The following is a 19,896-nucleotide window of genomic DNA, read 5'->3' on the forward strand; positions in this document are numbered from 1 at the left end:
GCCCCCAGCCGCCGGCGCGGGGACCCCGGCCCCCACCCCACACCGGCCCGGCACCCTCCCCAGGAGGCCCGGAAGGAGCAGGACCCCCAGCCTCGGCCCGGGCCCGGGAGGGGAGGGGCGAGGAGAGGAGGTCCTGTTCCCCCTCCCCTTCCAAGGAAGCGGTGCGGAGGGGCTCGGCCCCCGCGGGCCCTGAGAGCGGGGTGGGGGGAGCAGCGGGAGGGGTGCACGGAGCGGGGCACACGCCGAGGGGACCCGCCGGGGACGCAGGTGCACCGCACAGGCCCGGCCGGGCACTGCGGAGGGGGCGGGGGGAGGGGCTCAGATGCAGCGCGGCGCGCACACACGCACGCACACGCGTCGCATACACACATACATGTGTACACGCGCCCGCACTCGCACCCGCGCGCGTGTGTACACGCACATGTGCACGCACGCATACAGGCGTGTACATATGCATCCACACTCACACGCGCGAGCACACTAAGCACACGTACACGTGCACACACGTGCCTACACTCGGACACCTTTACGCCACTATACACACGTGCGCGGACATGCACACGCATGCACACACACCGGGAGTGGAGACGGCCAGGCAGGTGTGCGGGACGGGAGGGAAGAAGCTGAGGTCCGTCCCCCCCCCCGCACTCACGCGCGCACACACGCACACACTCGCACACTCAGCTGCTAGAAAAAGTGACTCTCCTCACCCCCCCCCCAGGCCAAGGAGACCCACGGAGAGACAGACAAGAAGCAGATTTGGGGTGCGCGTGGGGGGGGCACCTCCATACTCACCGGGGCCCAGCGCGGAGCGTGTCCGGTGGTCAGCGCCGCTGACCCTCCGGGCGCCCCCCTCCCCAGCCCGGCCCCAGTCCCCACCGGCCAGAACACAGACACGTAGGTTTGGACACATTTAATGGAAGGGTGCTGTGAACAAGGGGACCCTTCCCTGGACTGGGGGTGCGGGGGAGCTGTCATCTTTCTAGACACCGAATCAGGACCTTCCCTCCCCCCCCACGGTCCTTCCCCTGAGGCCCCCAGAGGGGAGGGAGGCACCCCAACATTCCAGACCCCCGGGGGAGGGCGACACGAACACATGCACACCGGGTGCCGGCGCGCTCACAGACCGCTCCCCAAGCCCCGACGTGCGCAGCCAGCCGTCCGACACACGCACGCGCAGCACCGACACGCACGCACCCCTCTGCACGGGGGGGGGGGACCCGGCCCCGGGTCCGAGGCGTATTGACAGCCAAATCCATGGAAAGGCTTTCCAGCCAGCCACACATGCGGACAGAAAGGCAGCCATGCAGGCCCGCGGAGACGCGCCCTCGGCTCGTGCACGCGCACACACCCGCACGCGCGCCCCGCCCCCCGGCGCCCGGCCTGACCCCGGCCCCGCCCCGCCCGCCCCTCTCACCTCCCGGGGCCAATCCCATCCATCAAGCTTCAGAGGCAAATCAGCCAGCAGCCAGGGAGGGGAAAGGTGTCAGTGCGCCCGCCCTCTCCCCGCCCCCCGGCCCAGCCCGGCCCTCCCCATCCTGGGGACCCGCGCCCGCAAGGAGACAGGGGCAGACGGGCAGGACGGACACCAGGACGCTAGCCAGCCGCACCCCCTTGAGCACCCCAGGCCCCATCCAAAGCTGGGCGGACTCAGTGGCTGACAGGGATGGTATGGGTTTTTGGCTGTGCCGTCTGAAGCTAACTCAGCTTCTCCCACCCAGCAGACACCTTCCAACCCGGAGGAGGGTCGCTGTCTAGAGTAGTCTTGCAGTGGGGGCGAGGGGTAGGGGAGGAAGGACACCTGAGGTGTGGGGACATTTACCTTGGGGCATCAAAGCTGTCGTAGGAGCCCACAGTATAGTGCCGGAAGAGTCTCTTGGCCTTGTCACTTCGGCTTTCTGCAAGGGGCAGGGAGGAGAGCAAGGGACACTCTGGGACCCTTACTTTGTAGATCCTCAGCCCATCCCCAGCTCTCCTCCAGTAAGCCTGGTCCCCCATTCCTGTCTGCAGGAGAAAAAGCTGGGCAGCAGTGGGGTTCCCTCACCTTGCTTGCCCTCTTGGGAGCGGTTTGCCACCTCTTCCAGGCAGTCAGAGGGAAACCATCCAATGCGACCTTTGACCTGGCCTTCCCAGAAGCCTCCTTCCCCGATGCTGAGCACTGGAGAGGGAGCAGAAAAAAAAAAAAAAAAGCTCCAGATTTCTGCTTCTCAGCCCCCAACACACTGCCCTCCCACAGTCCAGTCCCAGTGTTTGGTGCAAGGGCGGCCTTCAGAATTCTCCATGGAGGTGGGGAGAGGATGGTGGTAGAGTGGAATCACATCATGGACCCAATGGGGAATTCAAAAGGCCTGGCATAGCAATCTACACCTGTAATCCTAGCTACTTGGGAAGTGGAAATTGGAAGAATCAAGGTTCAAGGCCAGCCTGGGGGGAAAAAAAATTAAGTTCCTCCCCACTGCCCAATCAATAAGCAGAGAATGGTGGGGCAGACCTGTGACCCCAGCCATACAGGAAGCAGAGGTAGAAAGACTAAGGTCAGGCCACCAACACGATGTGAAATCCAGCCAGGTGCCAGTGGCTCACGCCTGTAATCCTAGTCAGGAGGCTGTGATCTGAGGATGGAGTTCAAAGCCAGCCAGGGCAAGAAAGTCTGTGAGATTCCTATCTCCAATTAACCACCAGAAAGCTGTAAGTGGTGCTGTGGTAAAAATGTTAGAACGCTAGCCTTGAGCTGAAGAGCTCAAGGGACAGAGCCCAGGCCCTGAGTTCAAGTCCCATGACCAATAAAAAAAAAAGTGAAATCCTATCTTTAAAAAATACCTAATGTCGGGCTGGGAAGGTGGCTCAGTGGTAGAGCGCATGCCTTGCATGCCAGAGGCCCTGGGTTCGATTCCTCAGCACCACATAAGCAAAAAGAAAAAAAAAGCCAGAAGTGGCACTGTGGCTCAAGTGGTAGAGCGCTAGCCTTGAGCTGAAGAGCTGAGGGACAGTGCCCAGACCTAGAGTTCAGGCCCCATGACCGGACCCAAAAAAAAAAAAAACCCTAATGGGGGCTGGGAAGGTGGTTCAGTGGTAGAGTGCTTGCCTTGCATGCATGAGGCTCTGGGTTCGATTCCTCAGCACCACATAAGCAGAAAAAGCCAGAAGTGGCACTGTGGCTCAAGTGGTAGAGCGCTAGCCTTGAGCTGAAGAGCTGAGGGACAGTGCCCAGGCCTAGAATTCAAGCCCCAGGGCTTGCAAAAAACAAAACAAAACAAAACAACAACAACAAAAACCCTAAGGCATAAAAGGCTGGGTTTGTGATTCAAGTGGTAGAGCACCCAAGTTCAAACCCAGTACTGTCCCCCCCCAGGATCCTCCAAGATAAGGGGCAGGTCTACACTTGGGCTCTGTGGCCTGCGAGCCTCACAGTTAGCACAGGTCTGCCCTCTGCCGGTTCACGCAGATGGACTGGATGGACAGAGGGGGCGGGGCCTCCACACTGGTAAGTGATGACCCGGGAAGCCGGTCCCCTTTTGGTTTGAGCTCAGGGCCTGGCACCTAATAGGCAGGCGCTCTACCACTTGAGCCATCCATGTCCCTTGCCCTTTTGCTTTTACAACCAGAGTGTGTTCTGCTAACGCACAGCGTCCAGGTCAGCAGAGCTTGGAGCTGCAACTACTGGAAGAAACTGAAGAGCTATACATGGATGCTGTGCCTGGGAGAAGGGAGTGAATTAGACAGCAAAGGGGTCCAGAAAGGAAAGGGAGGGAAGGAGGAAGAGGAGAGGGAGGGAGCAAGGGAGGAAGGAGAGGGAGAGACGGAGGAAGAAGGGAGAGGGAGGGAGGAATGGACAGAGAAAGAGCAGGAGGGAGGAAGGGAAGGAGGAAGCAGAGGGAGGGAGGAAGAAGGAGAGGGAGGGAAGGAGGGCATTTTGGAAGAGTTGAAATAGAAAATAACAGAACATTTGAGGAGCAGCCAACAGAATGAACCCCAGAACCCTGCAGGGGGCCCAGTGAGGACACTGGCTTTGGTTCTGAGAGGGAGCTCCCTCACTGACTCCTCACTTTGGGGTGTGGTTCAGTGATTGGGGGTGTGGGCCAGGCCTGGCCTTGGATGCAGGAGGGTGTATAAAGCCAGAGGACTGCCAGGCATAGGTGGCTCATGCCTGGAATCTTAGCTACTCAGGAGGCTGGGATCTGAAGATCCCGGTTCAAAGCTAGTGTAGGCAGAAATGTCTGAGAGACTCACAACTCCAATTGACCAGCACAAAGCTGAGTTGGAAGCATGGCCAGGTGGTAGAGCACTCAGAGCCAAGCAAGACTGCAAGACCCTGAGGGTTTTTTGTTGTTGTTGTTGTTTTTGTTTTTTTTTATTTGGGTCCGGTCGTGGGGTTTGAACTCTGGGCCTGGGCGCTGTCCCTCAGCTCTTCAGCTCAAGGCTAACGCTCTACTACTTGAGCCATAGCGCCACTTCCGGCTTTTTTCTTTTTGCTATGTGGTGCTGAGGAATCGAACCCAGGGCCTCATGCATGCAAGGCATGCGCTCTACCACTGAGCCACCTTCCCAGCCCAAGACCCTGAGTTTTAACTACGGTACTGACTCACAAAGAAAGAGATGACCCAACTCCTGCCACCCCACCAGATCCCTTGGAGGGCATCTACCCCTCAAAGAAAAATGTCAGTTGAGGGTTGCTGGCCAGGCCAGGGGCAGCACCAGAAGCCCTGCTTCTGGCCTGCACAAATGAGCAGGAAAGACCAGGTTTGGACTGGAGTCTGTCCACCTGGATGATGGGTTTGGGGAAACACTTGTGACCCAAATGCCCAGCCCCACAGTTACCTTTGATCTTCTCGCCCTTGCTCAAGGAGATCTCTCCTTCCCCTTGGGCCTGGTAGGATTTCACAGCCATGAAGGACCGGCCAGGCACAGCTGAGTAGAGCTTTCTCCGTCTTCCGCGGCTGCCCAGGGAGCCCCCGGGGCCCCCAGAGCCCCCGGTGCCCCCGGCCGGGCCTTCCCGGGGGGCTCCACTGGAGCTGTATACACAGAGGGTGTGAGAGGCAGGGGGAGTGGAGGGAAGGGGCGCCTTGGGTGGGAGGGAGATGAAGCATCAGCTCTGGGGTCTGGAGTGACAGGGAAGAGGGCATTTGTGGGGGGGCGCCATCTGCCTGTCCATTGCCAATCTGCAGCTCCCCTCTCCGGACTGCACCTCAGCTCCAAGCTGCGTCCCAGCCTCTCTACCCCACCTCATCCATCATCTCCTGGGTCACCTCCAAGTCTCCTGCCAGCTGCCTCCTTATCCCACAGTGGCGCCTGCCCTTCCTGCCCTCTCCCTTCTCTTCCCTCAGTGGCCTCAGTTTCTTCTGCTTTCCCTCCCCAGCTCATCTGCAGGCCTGAGGACAGGGTCAGGAGAGGGGCTCACCCAGAGACAGCCAGGGGCTTGGAGGGCCCTACCACGCTAGGGACACGGGCTGGAGTTGGGGTGTTTCTAAGAAGGGCATCTGGCTGAGGTGAGGGGGCTCAGAGCCCTGCCCTACCTGGGCCGCCCACGAGGCTGCCTCTTAGCTTCTTCGGGGTGCCTTCCTCTGGACGGGGAGCGGGCCCGGGCCCCGCGGGGGCTGCTGGCACTGCGGAGGGTACCGCTGCTGAGCTTGGTGCTGGGGGCTGGGGGCTGGGACTGGTTCTGGGGGCCTGAGGTAGCACCGGGGGCCCCAGAAGACGAGGCTCCCGGGGCCGAGAACACCATCCAGTCTGGCAGTGCCATGCTGGTGTCGCTGTTGGCTCGAAGCAGCGCTGGGGGCACCGTCAGCCCCGCCCCAGGGGTGCCCCGCCGCCGGGCTGCGTACTTGGGGGACTCCTGGAAGGGTACTGGTTGGGGCACATGGGGTGGGGGAGAGACGGAGACAGACAATGAGGAAGAAAAGGAGAATGAGAGACGGAGATGAGAATGAGGGGGACTGGACGCACCCTCCACTCTTCAGGCCTGGGGATTCTAGGTCTCTTCCTCATCCATCCAATCAAGTTCTGACTCTGTGTGTGTGTATGTGTGTGTGTGTGTGTGTGTGTGTGTATTCATCCTGGGGCTTGAACTCAGGGCCTGGTTGCTATCTCTGAGCTTTTTTGCTCAAGGCTGGTGCTCTCCCATTTGAGCCACGCCTCCACCTCTGGCTTTTTGGTCATTGGAAATGAGTCTCATGGATCTTCCTGCCCAGGCTGACTTTAAACCTCAATCCTCAGATCTCAGCCTCCTGAGTCACTAGGCTTACTGGCCCCAGCACCAGTGCTCGGCTCAAGCCTGGACACTAATCCCAACATCAACCTCAGTGACCCCCATGGGCTCCCTAGGTGCCACTCACCCACATCCTGTTCCCGATGGTTGCGAATCAGCTCGCCCAGCTCAAAATTCCCAGCAATCACGGCCACCTGGACGGAGGGGTGCAGCCAGAGGTCCAGGGGGGAGAGACAGGGCAGAAACTTACTGGGGTCTCCCCAACTCAAACCTTCCTTCCAATCTGCCGCCCCCTTTTTGCAGCACTGCTTTGTTGCCTGCTGCCTCATCCAGCCTTTTTTTTTTTTTTTTTGGTCTGTCACAGGGCTTGAACTGAGGGCCTGGGTGCTGTCCTTGAGCTTTATTGCTCAAGGCTAGCACTCCACTACTTTGAGCCACAGTGCACTTCTGTTTTTAGGTGGTAAATTAGAGATAAGAGTCTCAGGCCTTTCCGGCTTGGGCTGGTTTCTTTTTAGTTATTTTCTTTGAGGTACTAGGATCTGGACTCAGGCACTCAACTGCTGAGCTACACCCTGAATCCAGTCCCTGGTTGGCATCTGGACTGTGATTGTCCTGCTAGAATGACAGTGGCCAACCACTGTGCTCAGTTATTGGCTGAAAAGGGATTCTGTGAACTTTTCTGCCCAGGTGGGCCTCAAACCACCATCCTCGCTGACTCAGTCTCCCCACCCAAGCCCGGCTCCCTGAGTCCTCTTTATCGCCGCCCCCACCCCAAGCCTTGTAGCCACTGGCATAGCCACCACTGAGCCCACACCTGGAAAGGAGTCTGTCCATTGTTATTTTTCACATCCTTGTTCGCTCCTCGATAGAGAAGGATCCTGGCACATGTCTCCTGGGGGGGGCGGGGAGACAGAAAACCAAAATCAAGGCTGCTGTGAGTACCTGGCATGCAGGGAACCACCTGGAAACACGAGGAAGAAAAACCACCTTAACCTGCTTCGCTCAGGATGGTGCCACACAAGCATTCTGGTTTTGTCCTGTTTCCTCATTGTGTTGAGACAGGGGCTTTCCATGTAACCCAAACTGTCCTTGAACTCATGATCCTCCTGCCTCAGCCTCCGCTGGGGCTGGGATTACAGGTGTGCATTAATTACCACACTCGGCTCACAAGCACAACACTTGATGGTTAGTCCAAAAGGGTGAAATACACGAGGCTTCAAAGATTTAGTATAGGGAAGAAATTAAATGGTCTAATATTCCATATTTAAGGGAAAAAATTAAGTGATGTGCTATTCTTCCCCCCACCCCAGTCCTGAGGAACTCTGGGCCTGGGTGTTCCTGAGCTTCTTTTGCTCAAGGCCAGCACTCTACCACTTGAGCCACAGTGCCACATCCAACTTTTTTGAGTAGTTTATTGGAGATAAGATTCTCAAAGATTTTCCTGTTAGGGCTGGCTTTCAACTGCAATCCTCAGATCTCTACCTCCTGAGTAGCTAGGATTAAAGGTGTGAGCCACTGGTGCCTGGCTGTAGCATTCCTTGTTTAAGTGATATTTTAGAAATATCAGGTTAAGTAAAATATGCTACTGCAGTGAAAGCCACCAATTCCTCTTTTCGTTAGCCACTAAGAGGACATTTTGGAGCTGAGGCTCGAGTTATATCTTATTAGCCAGAGCTGAACAGAACTAGGGTTTCTGGACCCGAGTCATCTGGGGCTGAGGCTCCTGGGCGAGGAGCTATGGCCCAGATTCTACCACTAGATGGCAGTAGCACCACACTCTGCTCGGTGCATGGGAGGTACTCATTGAATTTGCCCAAAGTTCCCAGAGAGGAAAATGAGTGCCTCTGGTCTCCTAGAAACTTCCAGAACACCTCAAGGTCATGTGGCTGGTGATAAGTAGTGCTCAGACTCAAGCCTAGGACCGTCTCACTCTCTTAGACTCCGAAGAAAGGCCCGGATGCCATCCACATCCATTCCTTACAATGTCACTCATGTCATCAAACTCTTGCCATGACCTGGGAAGTCCTCACCTGAGCTACTTCAGGGGAAGCTCCTCCTGCCCTGGCTCTAGAGGCCTGGCCTCCCCCCTCTGACCCGCCTTGCTCCAGCCCCGGGCTTTTGCACTGTGGTTCCCTCAACACATAGATATCTACTCCCAGATTACTTTCTCACCTCATTAGGGTTTTCTTCAATGTCGCCTCTCCCGAGGCAGCCTCTGTCTACAAAAGAGCCTCGGATACCTACCCTTCCTTCATTGCCAGGTCTCAGGCATTCTTCTAAAGCCAAAATGAGCCTATTTGCCCCAAATTCTACTCTCTATGCCATTTGTCATTTTTGTGTCTCTCCCCACTCACCCCCAAAGTTGATTTTGTTTTTTTGTTTTTTGTTTTTGGTCGGTTGTGGGGCTTGAACTCTGGGCCTGGGCGCTGCCCCTGCACTCTTCAGCTCAAGGCCAGCGCTCTACTGCTTGAGCCACAGCGCCACTTCCAGTTTTCTAGTGGTTTATTAGAGATAAGAGTCTCACAGATCTCAGATCTCAGCCTGCTGAGTAGCTTAGGATGACAGGTGTGAGCCACTGGCACCCAGCTCACCCCAAAGATTTTACAAAAGGGTACACTTTTGGGGGGGCAGCACTAGTTCGAATTCAGAGCCTCACACTTTCGTCCAGGCTGGCCTGTGATTCTCCTATTTATGCTTCCTTCCATAGCTAGAATGACAGACACACCTGACACCACAGCCAGCTTCTTTCTTTGAGATGGGATCTCATGAACTTCACTCCTCCAGGAATGGCCTGGAATCTCAATCCTCCTTCACAGCTAGCAAGATAGCCATGCTCCACCATATTCAGGTATTTGTTGAGATGAGGTCTTAAGACAGCTTTGGGGCCAGGCTGGCCTCAAACTGTGATCCTCCCAGTATCAGCCTCCGGAGTAGCTAGGATGACAGGCATGAGCCACCACGACTGGCTAGTGGATAGGGATTTTTAAAAGCATCTTTCTTTCCTTTGTCTCAGCCTGTCAAAACCCAGGCCAAGCCCCAGTTCATCGCCACTTGTGCCCCTCTGTGCCAAGTCACAAATGCTTTCTCATCTCAGCCCTTCACAGCATGTCCTCTGAGGCCTCTTGGACAGGGCAAGCTCAGAGAGGGCAGTCCCAGGCTCCAGGCCACACAGCAGTTAGTAGAATAGTCAGTATTCCAACTGACCTTCTGGCCCTGGTGTTCATCTGTGTCCACGTGATGGCCAAGGTGACCATACAGCGAGAGACTCCAGCTAGTGTGGTGGGTGTTCTGTGGGAGTGCGCATGCGTTCACTATAGCCATATGCGTTTTCACATGTTTGTGTCTGCCCGGGGTCCCACTGAGAGCTGTGGGCCCTATCCCTGGCTCCCATCCATGGGGTTGTCATCCTGCCCTGACCACTTTTAGATGTCACAGACTCCGTGGCTCCCCCTACCGGGCATATAAAGAGCCTGACATTTACTTGGAACTAGAGGGCATCTCACAGGGTGGCACACATTTGTTCACACAAGCGTGAGCCTCCCCGGCCCTCTCTTCCTGGTCCGAGCCCCATCTCGGATCCCTCTCCTATCCCCAGCACCTGGTGCCAGGCACAGGGAGGTGCTCAGCAAATGTGCACGGAACAAGGATGAGGCTGGGGGATGTAGAGCTGTCAATCGAACTTCATCTGCTCGAGTCATTCATTTATTCATGTGTTGAGTCATTCGATCTGTGGAAACAAGCCACCACCTGTTTTGAGTTCTGAGCCAGTACATAGTCCTGGTAGAAATCCAAGATGGCTGACCCATGATTCGTTCATTCGTTCATTCACTCACTCACTCACTCCCCAGAGATGCAGCTAGGCCTACTATGTGCAAAGGGGCCTTGGGACAGAGCGGTCCATCAGAGCCAGCCCTCAGGAGCTCACAGCCTCGACATGGACCTGACCTCCACCACCAGGGCTGGATGGGAATGCCAAGATTAGAGAGTGTGGGAAAATAGCCAGACCTAGTCCTGGCCCTTGGGAACAAAGACAAGGAGATAGAGCGCTAGCCTTGAGCTGGAGCTGAGAGACAGCACTTAGGCCAGAGTTCAGGCCCCACGACAGACCAAAAAAAAACAGAAAAAAAGAAAGCCAGGCACCACTGGCTCACACCTGTAATCCTAGCTACTCAGGAGGCTGAGATCTGAGGATAGCGGTTCAAAGCAAGCCCGGGCAGGAAAGTCCGTGAAACTCTTATCTCCAATAAACCACCAGAAAACCGGAAGTGGCGCTGTGGTTCAAGTGGTAGAGCGCTAGCCTTGAGTTGAAGAGCTGAGGGACAGCACCTAGGCCCAGAGTTCAAGCCCCATGACCAACAAAAAAAAAAAAGAAAAGAAACATAGGAAGATAACAGACCAAGATATCCTGAATAAAATGACTATACCCTATCTGAAAAATAACTAAAGCAAAAAACAAAGCACAATAAAATGAAAAAAACCTCAATGGACTGGAAGTATGGTTCAAGTGGTAGAGCATATGCCTAGAATGAATGATGCCCTGAGTTCAATCCCCAGAACCATCTGAAGAATGGAAAATAACCTCCCATTTGTGGACATCTGCTTGGTTATTAGCATGCGGGAGCAAGCAGCACCTAAGTCCCCTGGATCCTCGTCCATGGTGGGTGCTACTGTCATCTTTGTCCTAAATTGTCCCTGCTCAAATGAATAAGTCTCCCGACCAGATCCGGAGTGGCACGGGTAGCAACATTAATACTAACAATTATTATGATCAGAGCTGTCATGAATACAGGATGAATACTGGATCCCCAGATCAACATGCTGAGGGGGCGTGGCTTGCGGGGCCCTAGTCTGTAGGAAGGGGGGGAGTCCTTCCTACTCCACTACACACCCTCCCTCCCACCCCACCCCCACAATCTGGACTCGAGAAACCATTTTACCTTCAAGGGAAAGAAGCAGGGAGGGGACGTGTAGGCCCCGCATGGATTTGGTTTGATAAACACCGAGTCCTCCCTGGCCGATGCCACTGGGCCACACCGGGCCACCTGCCAAATCCCCGGCACAGCAAGTGCTCGCTCACAAGGCAGAAGGAGGTTTTGGAAGACTTCCTGGAGGAAGTGGCTGGCAGACCAGCAGCCTCACAGCAGGTTCCCATCTCCCGGCATCCCCACATTCAAGGGCAGCGAACTGGCAGGGGGTGGTCATGGTAGGAGCTGGGATGCTGGTAGCTCATACCTAGGATCTTAGCTATTCAAGAGGCCACAAATGTGGCTCAGTGGTAGTGTGCTTACCTTGCATGCAGGAAGCCCTGTGCTCCATTCCTCAGCACTACATAAACATAAAAAGTCAGAAGTGACGATGTGGCTCAAGTACTAGAGTGCTAGCTTTGAGCAAAAGAAGCCCAGGGACAGTGCCCAGGCCCTGAGTTCAAGCCCCAGGACTGGCCAAAAAAAAAATCATAAGGCTGAGATCAGAGGGATCACAGTTCAAGGCTAGTTCCAGCAAAAAAAGATGAGATCTTCCATCCATCCATCTATCCATCCATCCATCCATCCATCCATCCATCCATTCCTCCATGCATTATGTGAGACTGTCCACTATGTGAGACTTCAGCTCAACAGAGAATGCTGGGCATGGTGGTGTGCACCTGTTACTCAGCTATGATAGGAAGCATAAAGAGTAAGATTATTATAGTATGAGACCCTACTATCTCAACAATAATCACAGTGAAAAGGGCTGTGGGTGTGAGGTAGTAGAGTGCCTGCTTAGCAATCACCAAGTACTGAGTTCAAATCTCCCCCTTCTAAATATATATATATACATATATATATATATGTATATGTGTATATATATATATATAAGCAAAAGAAGCAGGAAGCAGCAGCTTCTAGGAGCACTGCTGGGGAGGAGAGGCGCTGGGGCTCAAGCTGTCACCATGAACACTCCAGCTGCCTTTCCCAGAGAGTCCTACGTGGGGTCCATCCACCAGCCTGGAAAGAGCAGGACCCTATGATCCCTGTCAGGAGCTGCTTCTGGATCTTTCCTCTGTCCCCACTTTGCCATCACAGCTGGCTGAGTGCAGATGTCCAGCAAGTGAAGGCCCACATAGACCCCTTTCCACTTCCTGTCATGCCCCCTCCTCCCGCCTATTTTGTGCAGGCCAAGCCCTCTGCCTGCAGCATCCTCCCTCCCCTCTTCTGTCTGGCTGACTCTTGATGTCATAATAATCTGACTGGAGCCTCTCCCGAAAGCCACCTCCACCAGGCCCACGTCCAGATAGCACTCCCTTGGGACCTCACTCTGAGCACTCCAGGTCATAACATCAGGGGGTGTCCCCTAGCAACCAACTCCAGGCCTGATTCAGGAACTTAGGAAGGAACTTGGGGAACATTTGTTGAATAGATGGCTGGTTGGCTGGCTGGTTGATAAGTAGATGGAAAGCTATAAAGATGGATGGAGAATCAGATGAGTAGATGGATGGGTGGATGGATGGATGGGTGAATCGGTGAATGGATGAGTGGATGGATGGGTGAATGGATGGGTGTGTGGGGCAGATGAATGGGTGGATGGATGGGTGAATGGATGGGTGAATGGGGTAGATGAATGGGTGGATGAATGGGTGAATAGATGGGTAGATAGATAGGTGAATGGATGAGTGATGAATGGATTAATGGATGAGTGGATGGATAGGTAAATGGATGAGTAGATGGATGGGTGAATGGGTAGATGGATGAGTGGATGCATGGGTGAATGGATGAGTGGATAAATGAGTGGGTGTGTGGATAAATAGGTGAATGGATGGGTGAATGGGTGGATGGATGAGTGGATGGATGGGTGAATGGATGGGTGGATAGATGAGTGGGTGTGTGGATAAATAGGTGAATGGATGGGTGAATGGGTGGATGGATGAGTGGATGGATGGGTGAATGGATGGGTGGATAGATGAGTGGGTGTGTGGATAAATAGGTGAATGGATGGGTGAATGGGTGGATGGATGAGTGGATGGATGGGTGAATGGATGGGTGGGTGTGTGGATAAATAGGTGAATGGATGGGTGAATGGGTGGGTGGATGAGTGGGTGGATGGGTGAATGGATGGGTGGATAGATAGGTGAATGGGTGGAGGAATGATGGTGAATGGATGGGTGGATAGATGAGTGGGTGTGTGGGTGGACAAGTGAATGGATGGGTGAATGAATGAATGGATGGGTGGATAAAGGGTGAAAGCATCGGAGAAGCAGTTGTGCACATCTGGGAGGCTGGAATGGAGAGGGTCTGAGGCAGGCATCAGTGCGGGGAAGGTGGCTGAGGTGGCTGAGGTGTGAGGGGCTGCCAGGGCAAACCTTGTTGTAGAGAGCGCAGATGTGCAGGGCCGTGTTCCCCGAGGCATTCTGGGCTCCGGGCTCAGCCCCGTAGAAAAGCAGGTGCTCCAGGTGCTGAGAGTGACCTCGCTGGCAGGCCTGGGGGATGGGGGAAGACAGGAAGCACAAGGGCTCGATCAGACTCATTCTGAATCCCTCCAGGCTCCTCCCTGTTCTTTGGGGCCATGAGCCCTCCCATTCACCTTCTCTTCACCTTCACCTCTCATTCCTGCTTAGGGACCTACGATGTCAGCTTTACAAGTACAAATGCTCCTTTGAAGGCCAGAGGGTCCAGTCTGAGCCCTCATGAGGGACAAGAGGGCAGTCCTTGGGACCCATTGTGGGTCTCAAGCTGTCCCGTCTTTTGGCCCGTGCCCCTCCCCAAATACTCTTGGTGTGCATCCATGCTCCTGACTTTCCCTCCCCTCTATCCTCACTCACCCCACACAAGAATCCTAGCCCTTGTGTCATATCCCAGCCTCCTGGAAGCACCAAGGCTCCGTTTCCCTCCCAAACATCCCCTCCCACCCCAGCCTCAAGCACCTGGTGGATTTCCTGCCAGCCGTTCTCGTCAGCTACGCCCAGCTGGGCCCTGTTGTACAGAAGCAGCTCGCAGCAACGGGGGTCACCCCCTACCATGGCCGTGTGGAACAGAGGGGTCAGTCCTCGACGGTCCTTGTAGTTGGGGGACCCCCCAAGGTCCAGGAGCGCCTAAGAAAGGAGGCAGACCCGGAGAGGAAGGACAGTCACAGGAGGTTCTGTAGGACTAGCAGGGAGGTGGCCTCCAGTCACCCACACCGCCAGTGCCATCTCAGCTCTGCCATCCAGCAGATGCACCTGCTCCCACCATAAATGAGCCACTGGAAGACACCCGTGGCCAATGTGGCAGTGCCACTCCATACCCTCTAGAGGATGCTTATTGGGGGACCAATGTGAGAATGCAAAACACGAGGGATCTACCAGGGCCCCTGGCCAAATGGAAAATTGTTCTAAAACAAAGTATCCTAAAAATGGGTCTAGAAAACAAGTCAAGCAAGGACAGGGCAGGCCCTGAACCAGCCTCACAGGGACTAGGGTCTGGGGAGCAGGATACAATTCCAACCTAAGCTTTGGATGTGGAAGAACAAGCACCCTCAAGTGTTCCAAGGAGAAAGTGCTTGCAGCCAGCCTGCCCCACAAGCAGGGGAGCAGCCAATGGTCTTCAATAGCACCATCCAATATGGCGCCCACATGGGGGCCATGAGCATCTGAATGGGGCTTGTGAGCCCGAGGAACTGACCACTTAATTTTGCTTTATCTTCATTAATTTAAATGTAAACAGCCTTGTGTGGCCAGTGGCTAATGGAATGAAAAGTGAAGGTTTGGAGTGTGTGTGTGTGTGTGTGTGTGTGTGTGTGTGTGTGTGGTGTGTGTGTGTGTGGTGTTCCTGAGGAAAGACAAGGTGCCTCTGGGAGCTGGAAGAGAGGAAAAGCCTTTAAAATAATTTTTTTTATGCTGGTCCTGGGGCTTGAATTCAGGGCTGGGATGCTGTCCTTGAGCTTTATTGCTTAAGGCTCTTACTCTACCACTTGAGCCACAGCTCCACTTTTTGCTGGTTAATTGGAGATAAGAGCCTTAGAGACTTTCCTGCCCAAGCTGACATCAAATTGGGATCCTCAGATCACAGCCTCCTGAGTAGCTAGGATTACAGGTGTAAGCCACCGGTGCCCGGCTTCGGGAAGAACCTTTCAAACTAGGTCTATACAACATGACCCTGTGTCATATTTCAGTGGGGGTAGGGTTTGGATCTACCCAGGTTGGGTGAGGTATGACCCACTGATGGTCACGTGTGTCCCCACGCAGAGCCTGAGAAAGGTCTCTAATTCAGTCAGAAGAGTGACAACTGAAAGAGGTACCCAGGACACAAAGAAGGACTGTTTTTAACATATAAGGAAGGAAGGAAGAAAGAAAGAAAGGAATGTGGATGTTGACAGAAAAGCAAGAGAAAAGGAGAGAAGGTCCCAGGAGTGCTGAGGGCACCCCGGTGACTCACCGTGAGAGCAAGGCAGTGCCGGGCACAGGCAGCCTTGTGTAGAGCTGTCATTCCATCCCGAGCCCGGAAGTCGATGTGGGCCCCGCCCAAGCACAGAGTTCGAATCACCTCTACAGAGCCTTCCGTCTGGGCGGCCAACGTCAAAGGCGTCTCTGGGGGTGAAAAAGGCCATCCATCACAGGCAGTTCCCACTCCCTGCGCTTCCCACTCCCCAGCTCTGAAGGTTTTTCTGTTTCGTTTTGAAGACAAGAGTTTCACTAACTTTGCCCAGGTTGTTTTTGAACTTGAGATCCTCCTGCCTTTGCCTCCCACATAGCTGCGATTACAGGCTTGCACCACCGAGTCTGACGCCTGCTCTCCTCCAGCGTGTGGAGGACCTCCTCCCTACCTCCTGAGTCCGAGTCATGGTAGTTGGGGTCCAGCCCCTTGTCCAGCAGCCGTGCCACCTTGTCGGATGTCCCAAGCTGCACATACTCCAGGAACTTCTTCAATCCGGTCTGGGGAAGGAGGAAGAGGGGAAGCTGCTCAGAGATCAGAAACAGCGCCACCCAGTGGAAGACAGAGCCAGCCACAGAGAACACCAAAAAGTTTCCAGCAGCCACCTCTAAAGGAAAAAGGAAGCTGTGTGTGGTGGTGCATCCTTAGAATCCCAGCCCTCAGGAAGCTGATGAAAGATTTCAAATTTGAGACAAGCCTAAGCCACATAATAAGATTCTGTCTCAGAAAAAGAAGGCCGGGCACAAGTGGTTCACACCTGTATTCTCAGCTACTCAGGTGGCTGAGATCTGAGGATCAGGGTGCAAAGCAGCCTGGACAGGAAAATCTGTGAGCTTTGCATCTCCAACGAACCACCCAAAAACCGGAACTGGAGCTGTGGCTCAAGTAAGAGAGCAGTAACTAGCCTTGAGTGGAAAAAGTTTAGGAATAGCACCCAGGTGCCAAGTTCACAAGTGCAAGCCCCAGGACAGACAGACAGGCACAGTCAGAGAGACAGACAAACAGACTGACAGACAGAGAGACAGACAAACAGACACACACACACACACACACACACACACAGAGGAACCATCTATTGTACTGGAATTGAACAGCTGAAACTGTTCTTGGATTAATAAATCCACGCTATTACTATTCCAACAGATGAAAGCTATACTGTTATTTTACTAGAATGCCTCCTGTCCAGATCAGCCATGTCCCAGATGGCCAGTGGCCCCCTAGGACCTTTCAGGATGGCAGGGGAAGAAGAGCCAAGGGAACTGAGGAAGGAGTGAGATGTATGGTGTGGGGTGCTAGGGTCCCAAGAATTCTCCTCTTGAGCTAGGCGTGGTGACTCACACCTGTAATCCTAACTACTCAGGAGGCTAAGATCTGAGGATCGAGGTTCAAAGCCAGCCCAGGCAGGAAAGTCTGTGAAACTCTTATCTCCAATAAGCCACCAGAAAACCAGAAGTGGTGCTATGGCTCAAGTGGTAAAGTGCTCGCCTTGAGCTGAAGGCTGAGGGACAGCGCTCAGGCCCTGAGTTAAAGCCCCACAACCGACAAAAAAAAAAAAAAACAAAAAACAAAAACCTAGAAAATTTCCCTCTCTAAGCCACAGCAGCCCCTTCACATCCTCCAGGTGATCAGGGGAGACTGGGGGAGATTTGGCATAAGGACTGGAGAAAATATGTAGGTGATCCTTGGACTTGGTACATCCAGGTGAGCTCAGAGGATGGTGGAGGAAGGAAATAGCTTCCATTGGACATTGGGGCCCTGCCCACACTGAGGGTTGCTGTGGAGAGCAGGGAGGTGCCAGGGTAGGCATGGAGGGGGGAAGGGGAGAGGGGGTGGTTCCATGCCAGCAGGTTTTTCTCACCTTTGTGTGCAACTTGGCCAGCTGCTTCTCATCCAAATTGGTCTGTTTGTAAACTCTCGTCTTGTATCGGAACTGAGGCATGGAGGAGAGACCAAGATTGGGAACTGGGGTCTTGACTGGAAGTGTCGGGGTGGGGGTGATGGTGGAAGAGGTGGCCTCTGACCTCTGACCTCTTCCTTATCCCCAGGGTAGGGCAGGACTGGTGTGCCAATAGCCCTGGTAGGTTGGCTGGGCGGCTGGGCAGAGACTGACTTTTCTGAGAGCCAGGCCTACCTTGAAGGCTAAAGGTGTCTGGCTCCTGCAGGGAGTCAGGGACACCTTCCCCAACTCACAGACAAGAAGGGGAGAGGGGGACAAGGACTTTCCGAAGGCCACCCAGGGAGTCAGAGGGGGAGAATGATTTGAAATCAGGCCTTGTTCTGGGCCTCTCTTGCTGGAGAGTCTTAGGAGAGCACATGAAAGTGTGGGGTGTGCTTATTTTGGGGCATGCCTTTTTGTGTTGTTGGGAAAAAGGTTGGGGAGATGGAGGTCTCACCTCCAGGTAGGGTACCCCCTTCTCAAAAGACTGGGGGTACTCCCTCAATAGCCTCTCCTCCTCCAGGAAGTTGGCATCGCGGCCGGAGGTGGCAGGCTGGAAAAGGCCATAGTTCAGCACGTCCTGGAGACTCTCACTCAGCGCACACAGCACCTGCTGCTTAGCGGCCCAGATGGTGGCGTCGGGGTTGAAACGCAGGCATTTCTGGAGGAAGAGAGGGACAGACAGGAGGACTCAGGTAAGTCAGGGGTCCCAGGTGGGCTGGAAAGGCATTTCTGGAAATGGGGGCCTTCCCCGGAAGTGGCTTCCCACCAGCTGGGGGCTTCGTCCCCACCTCTGCCAGACGGTGGGTGGGTGGTCAACTCACGGTCTGGTGCAGGTCTGGGATGCCAATCCGAAAAACCATCATGCTGAAGTGGGTGTCGTCGGGCACAGACATGGACCGGCCCTGGAGGCCTCGGGCTGAGGCCAGGCTACCAGGTGCTCCGCTGCCCCGGCCCCGGGTCCCCCGGGGGCCTCGACCTGGCCCGTCGGGGGAGCTGTCGGACTCCGAGCCCCCCTCGAGATACTCGTTGACACTGTGGGGTTCCTCGTCCTCGCTTGTCGCGGGGCTGTGGGTCATCGTGGGGCCACGGGGCGGTGGGGGGCGGCAGCATCACAGGTGACTGCAGGGGACCAGGAGTGAGCATCAGGCTCGGATCCCTCCGGGGGCCACCAGCACCCCTCAGTGGACAATCAGTCCGGCACAGGCAGGGAGGAGGCTGGGCATGCGCTCCAGACCTGCCGGCCTCCCACCTCCACCACACCGGCCCACACCAGGCCCTTTCCCTGCCTCGCCTACTTCTGGCACCTGTCTCCTCCCTGCCCTTGGCCCTGCTTGCAGCCCCCCACCCCCCTGCGCCCCACTTTGTGTGGCCGTGTCCCAGAAACCGCAGAATCACCGCGGGAGCTAGTGGCCCACTTTGTGAGGTCGCAGAAAATGGAGCTAAAATTAGCTTCGGGACAGACAGGTGGACCCACTGGTACCCACCCTCCCGGCCCCACCCTGGCCCCCTGTGCTCCTGCCCAGGCTGACTGAGTCCCATAGTAAGGGGCGGGGGTGGGGGGTGGGGAGGGAGATGGCAGTGCCCTGATGGGTGACTTCACCAAAGCAAGGCCTTCCCCGGGGGAGCGAGGGTGCCACCTGAGGGCGCCCCAGGGCAGGGCATCTTGCAGGCTGTCCCTAAGGGGACAGCAAGAGGTTACTGGGGCATCTGAACCAGGTTGGCAGTGGTGAGCAGCAGCCCCCCGGGGTGCGAGCCAGGCTGGGGGAGGAGGGCCTGGGTGGTGGGGTGCAGGTGTCTGTGATGACCTGTGGGCGTGTTCCAGGACAGGCATGGTGGGAGGGGTGGGCCGGCATCCGAGGAGCGGGCAGGGGCGGGGGAAGGCTTGGCTGCCAAGGAAGGTAGGAAGTGGGGCTGGGGATCATCTCCTGGGTCCCCACTGTGCCTTCCGAGGGCAGGTCCCTTCCAAATGGTGTGGGGGGTAGAACTGCCTCTCCCAAACACCCCCCAACTCCCACCCCAGCACCGGAAACCAGAATGTCTGGTCTGGTCCCTCCCTCCCCCCCCACACCAGGCCCGGCTCCCGCACGGTTGCCATGGAGATGAGAAGCAGTGGAGGGTACTGCCGACTTTGGGGATGGGGGGGCTGAAGCAAGGAAGAGAAAATGTGTGTGGAAGCAGACTTCCAAGAACTGTGGGCGAGAGGGCACCTAGACCCCAGCCGGGGCCCTCCCCCCCCCGCGCCGAGGCCCCGCCCCCGGGGGGGACCCCGGCCCGGTCCAGCTCCCCCCTTCATCCCTCTGGCCCCCTCCCCCGGAGCCGCGGCCACTCCCCCCTCGGCTGACCCCGGCTGACCTCCGGCCACACAG

General features: G+C 55.6%; 1 protein-coding gene across 1 annotated transcript in view; it reads right to left on the reverse strand.

Moving 5' to 3' along the window:
- Positions 1–18,606, reverse strand: part of Shank1 (SH3 and multiple ankyrin repeat domains 1) — a 38,613-nt gene extending 20,007 nt beyond the window's left edge. Inside the window, exons 1-14 of the mRNA XM_013027594.1 lie at positions 18,352–18,606; positions 17,985–18,188; positions 17,450–17,521; positions 15,983–16,091; positions 15,595–15,746; positions 14,106–14,273; positions 13,545–13,661; positions 7,020–7,097; positions 6,333–6,399; positions 5,514–5,844; positions 4,819–5,012; positions 2,045–2,158; positions 1,823–1,898; positions 1,418–1,444 (exon numbers count right to left, since the gene is read on the reverse strand). Of these exons, the coding sequence (XP_012883048.1) occupies positions 1,418–1,444; positions 1,823–1,898; positions 2,045–2,158; positions 4,819–5,012; positions 5,514–5,844; positions 6,333–6,399; positions 7,020–7,097; positions 13,545–13,661; positions 14,106–14,273; positions 15,595–15,746; positions 15,983–16,091; positions 17,450–17,521; positions 17,985–18,188; positions 18,352–18,606 (1,964 nt within the window). The remainder of the gene's footprint in view (positions 1–1,417; positions 1,445–1,822; positions 1,899–2,044; positions 2,159–4,818; positions 5,013–5,513; positions 5,845–6,332; positions 6,400–7,019; positions 7,098–13,544; positions 13,662–14,105; positions 14,274–15,594; positions 15,747–15,982; positions 16,092–17,449; positions 17,522–17,984; positions 18,189–18,351) is intronic.
- Between the last annotated feature and the right edge of the window lie 1,290 nt (positions 18,607–19,896).

This window comes from Dipodomys ordii, unplaced genomic scaffold (genome assembly GCF_000151885.1).
Source record: "Dipodomys ordii isolate 6190 unplaced genomic scaffold, Dord_2.0 Scaffold105, whole genome shotgun sequence".
In the NCBI taxonomy this organism is placed as follows: Eukaryota; Metazoa; Chordata; class Mammalia; order Rodentia; family Heteromyidae; genus Dipodomys; species Dipodomys ordii.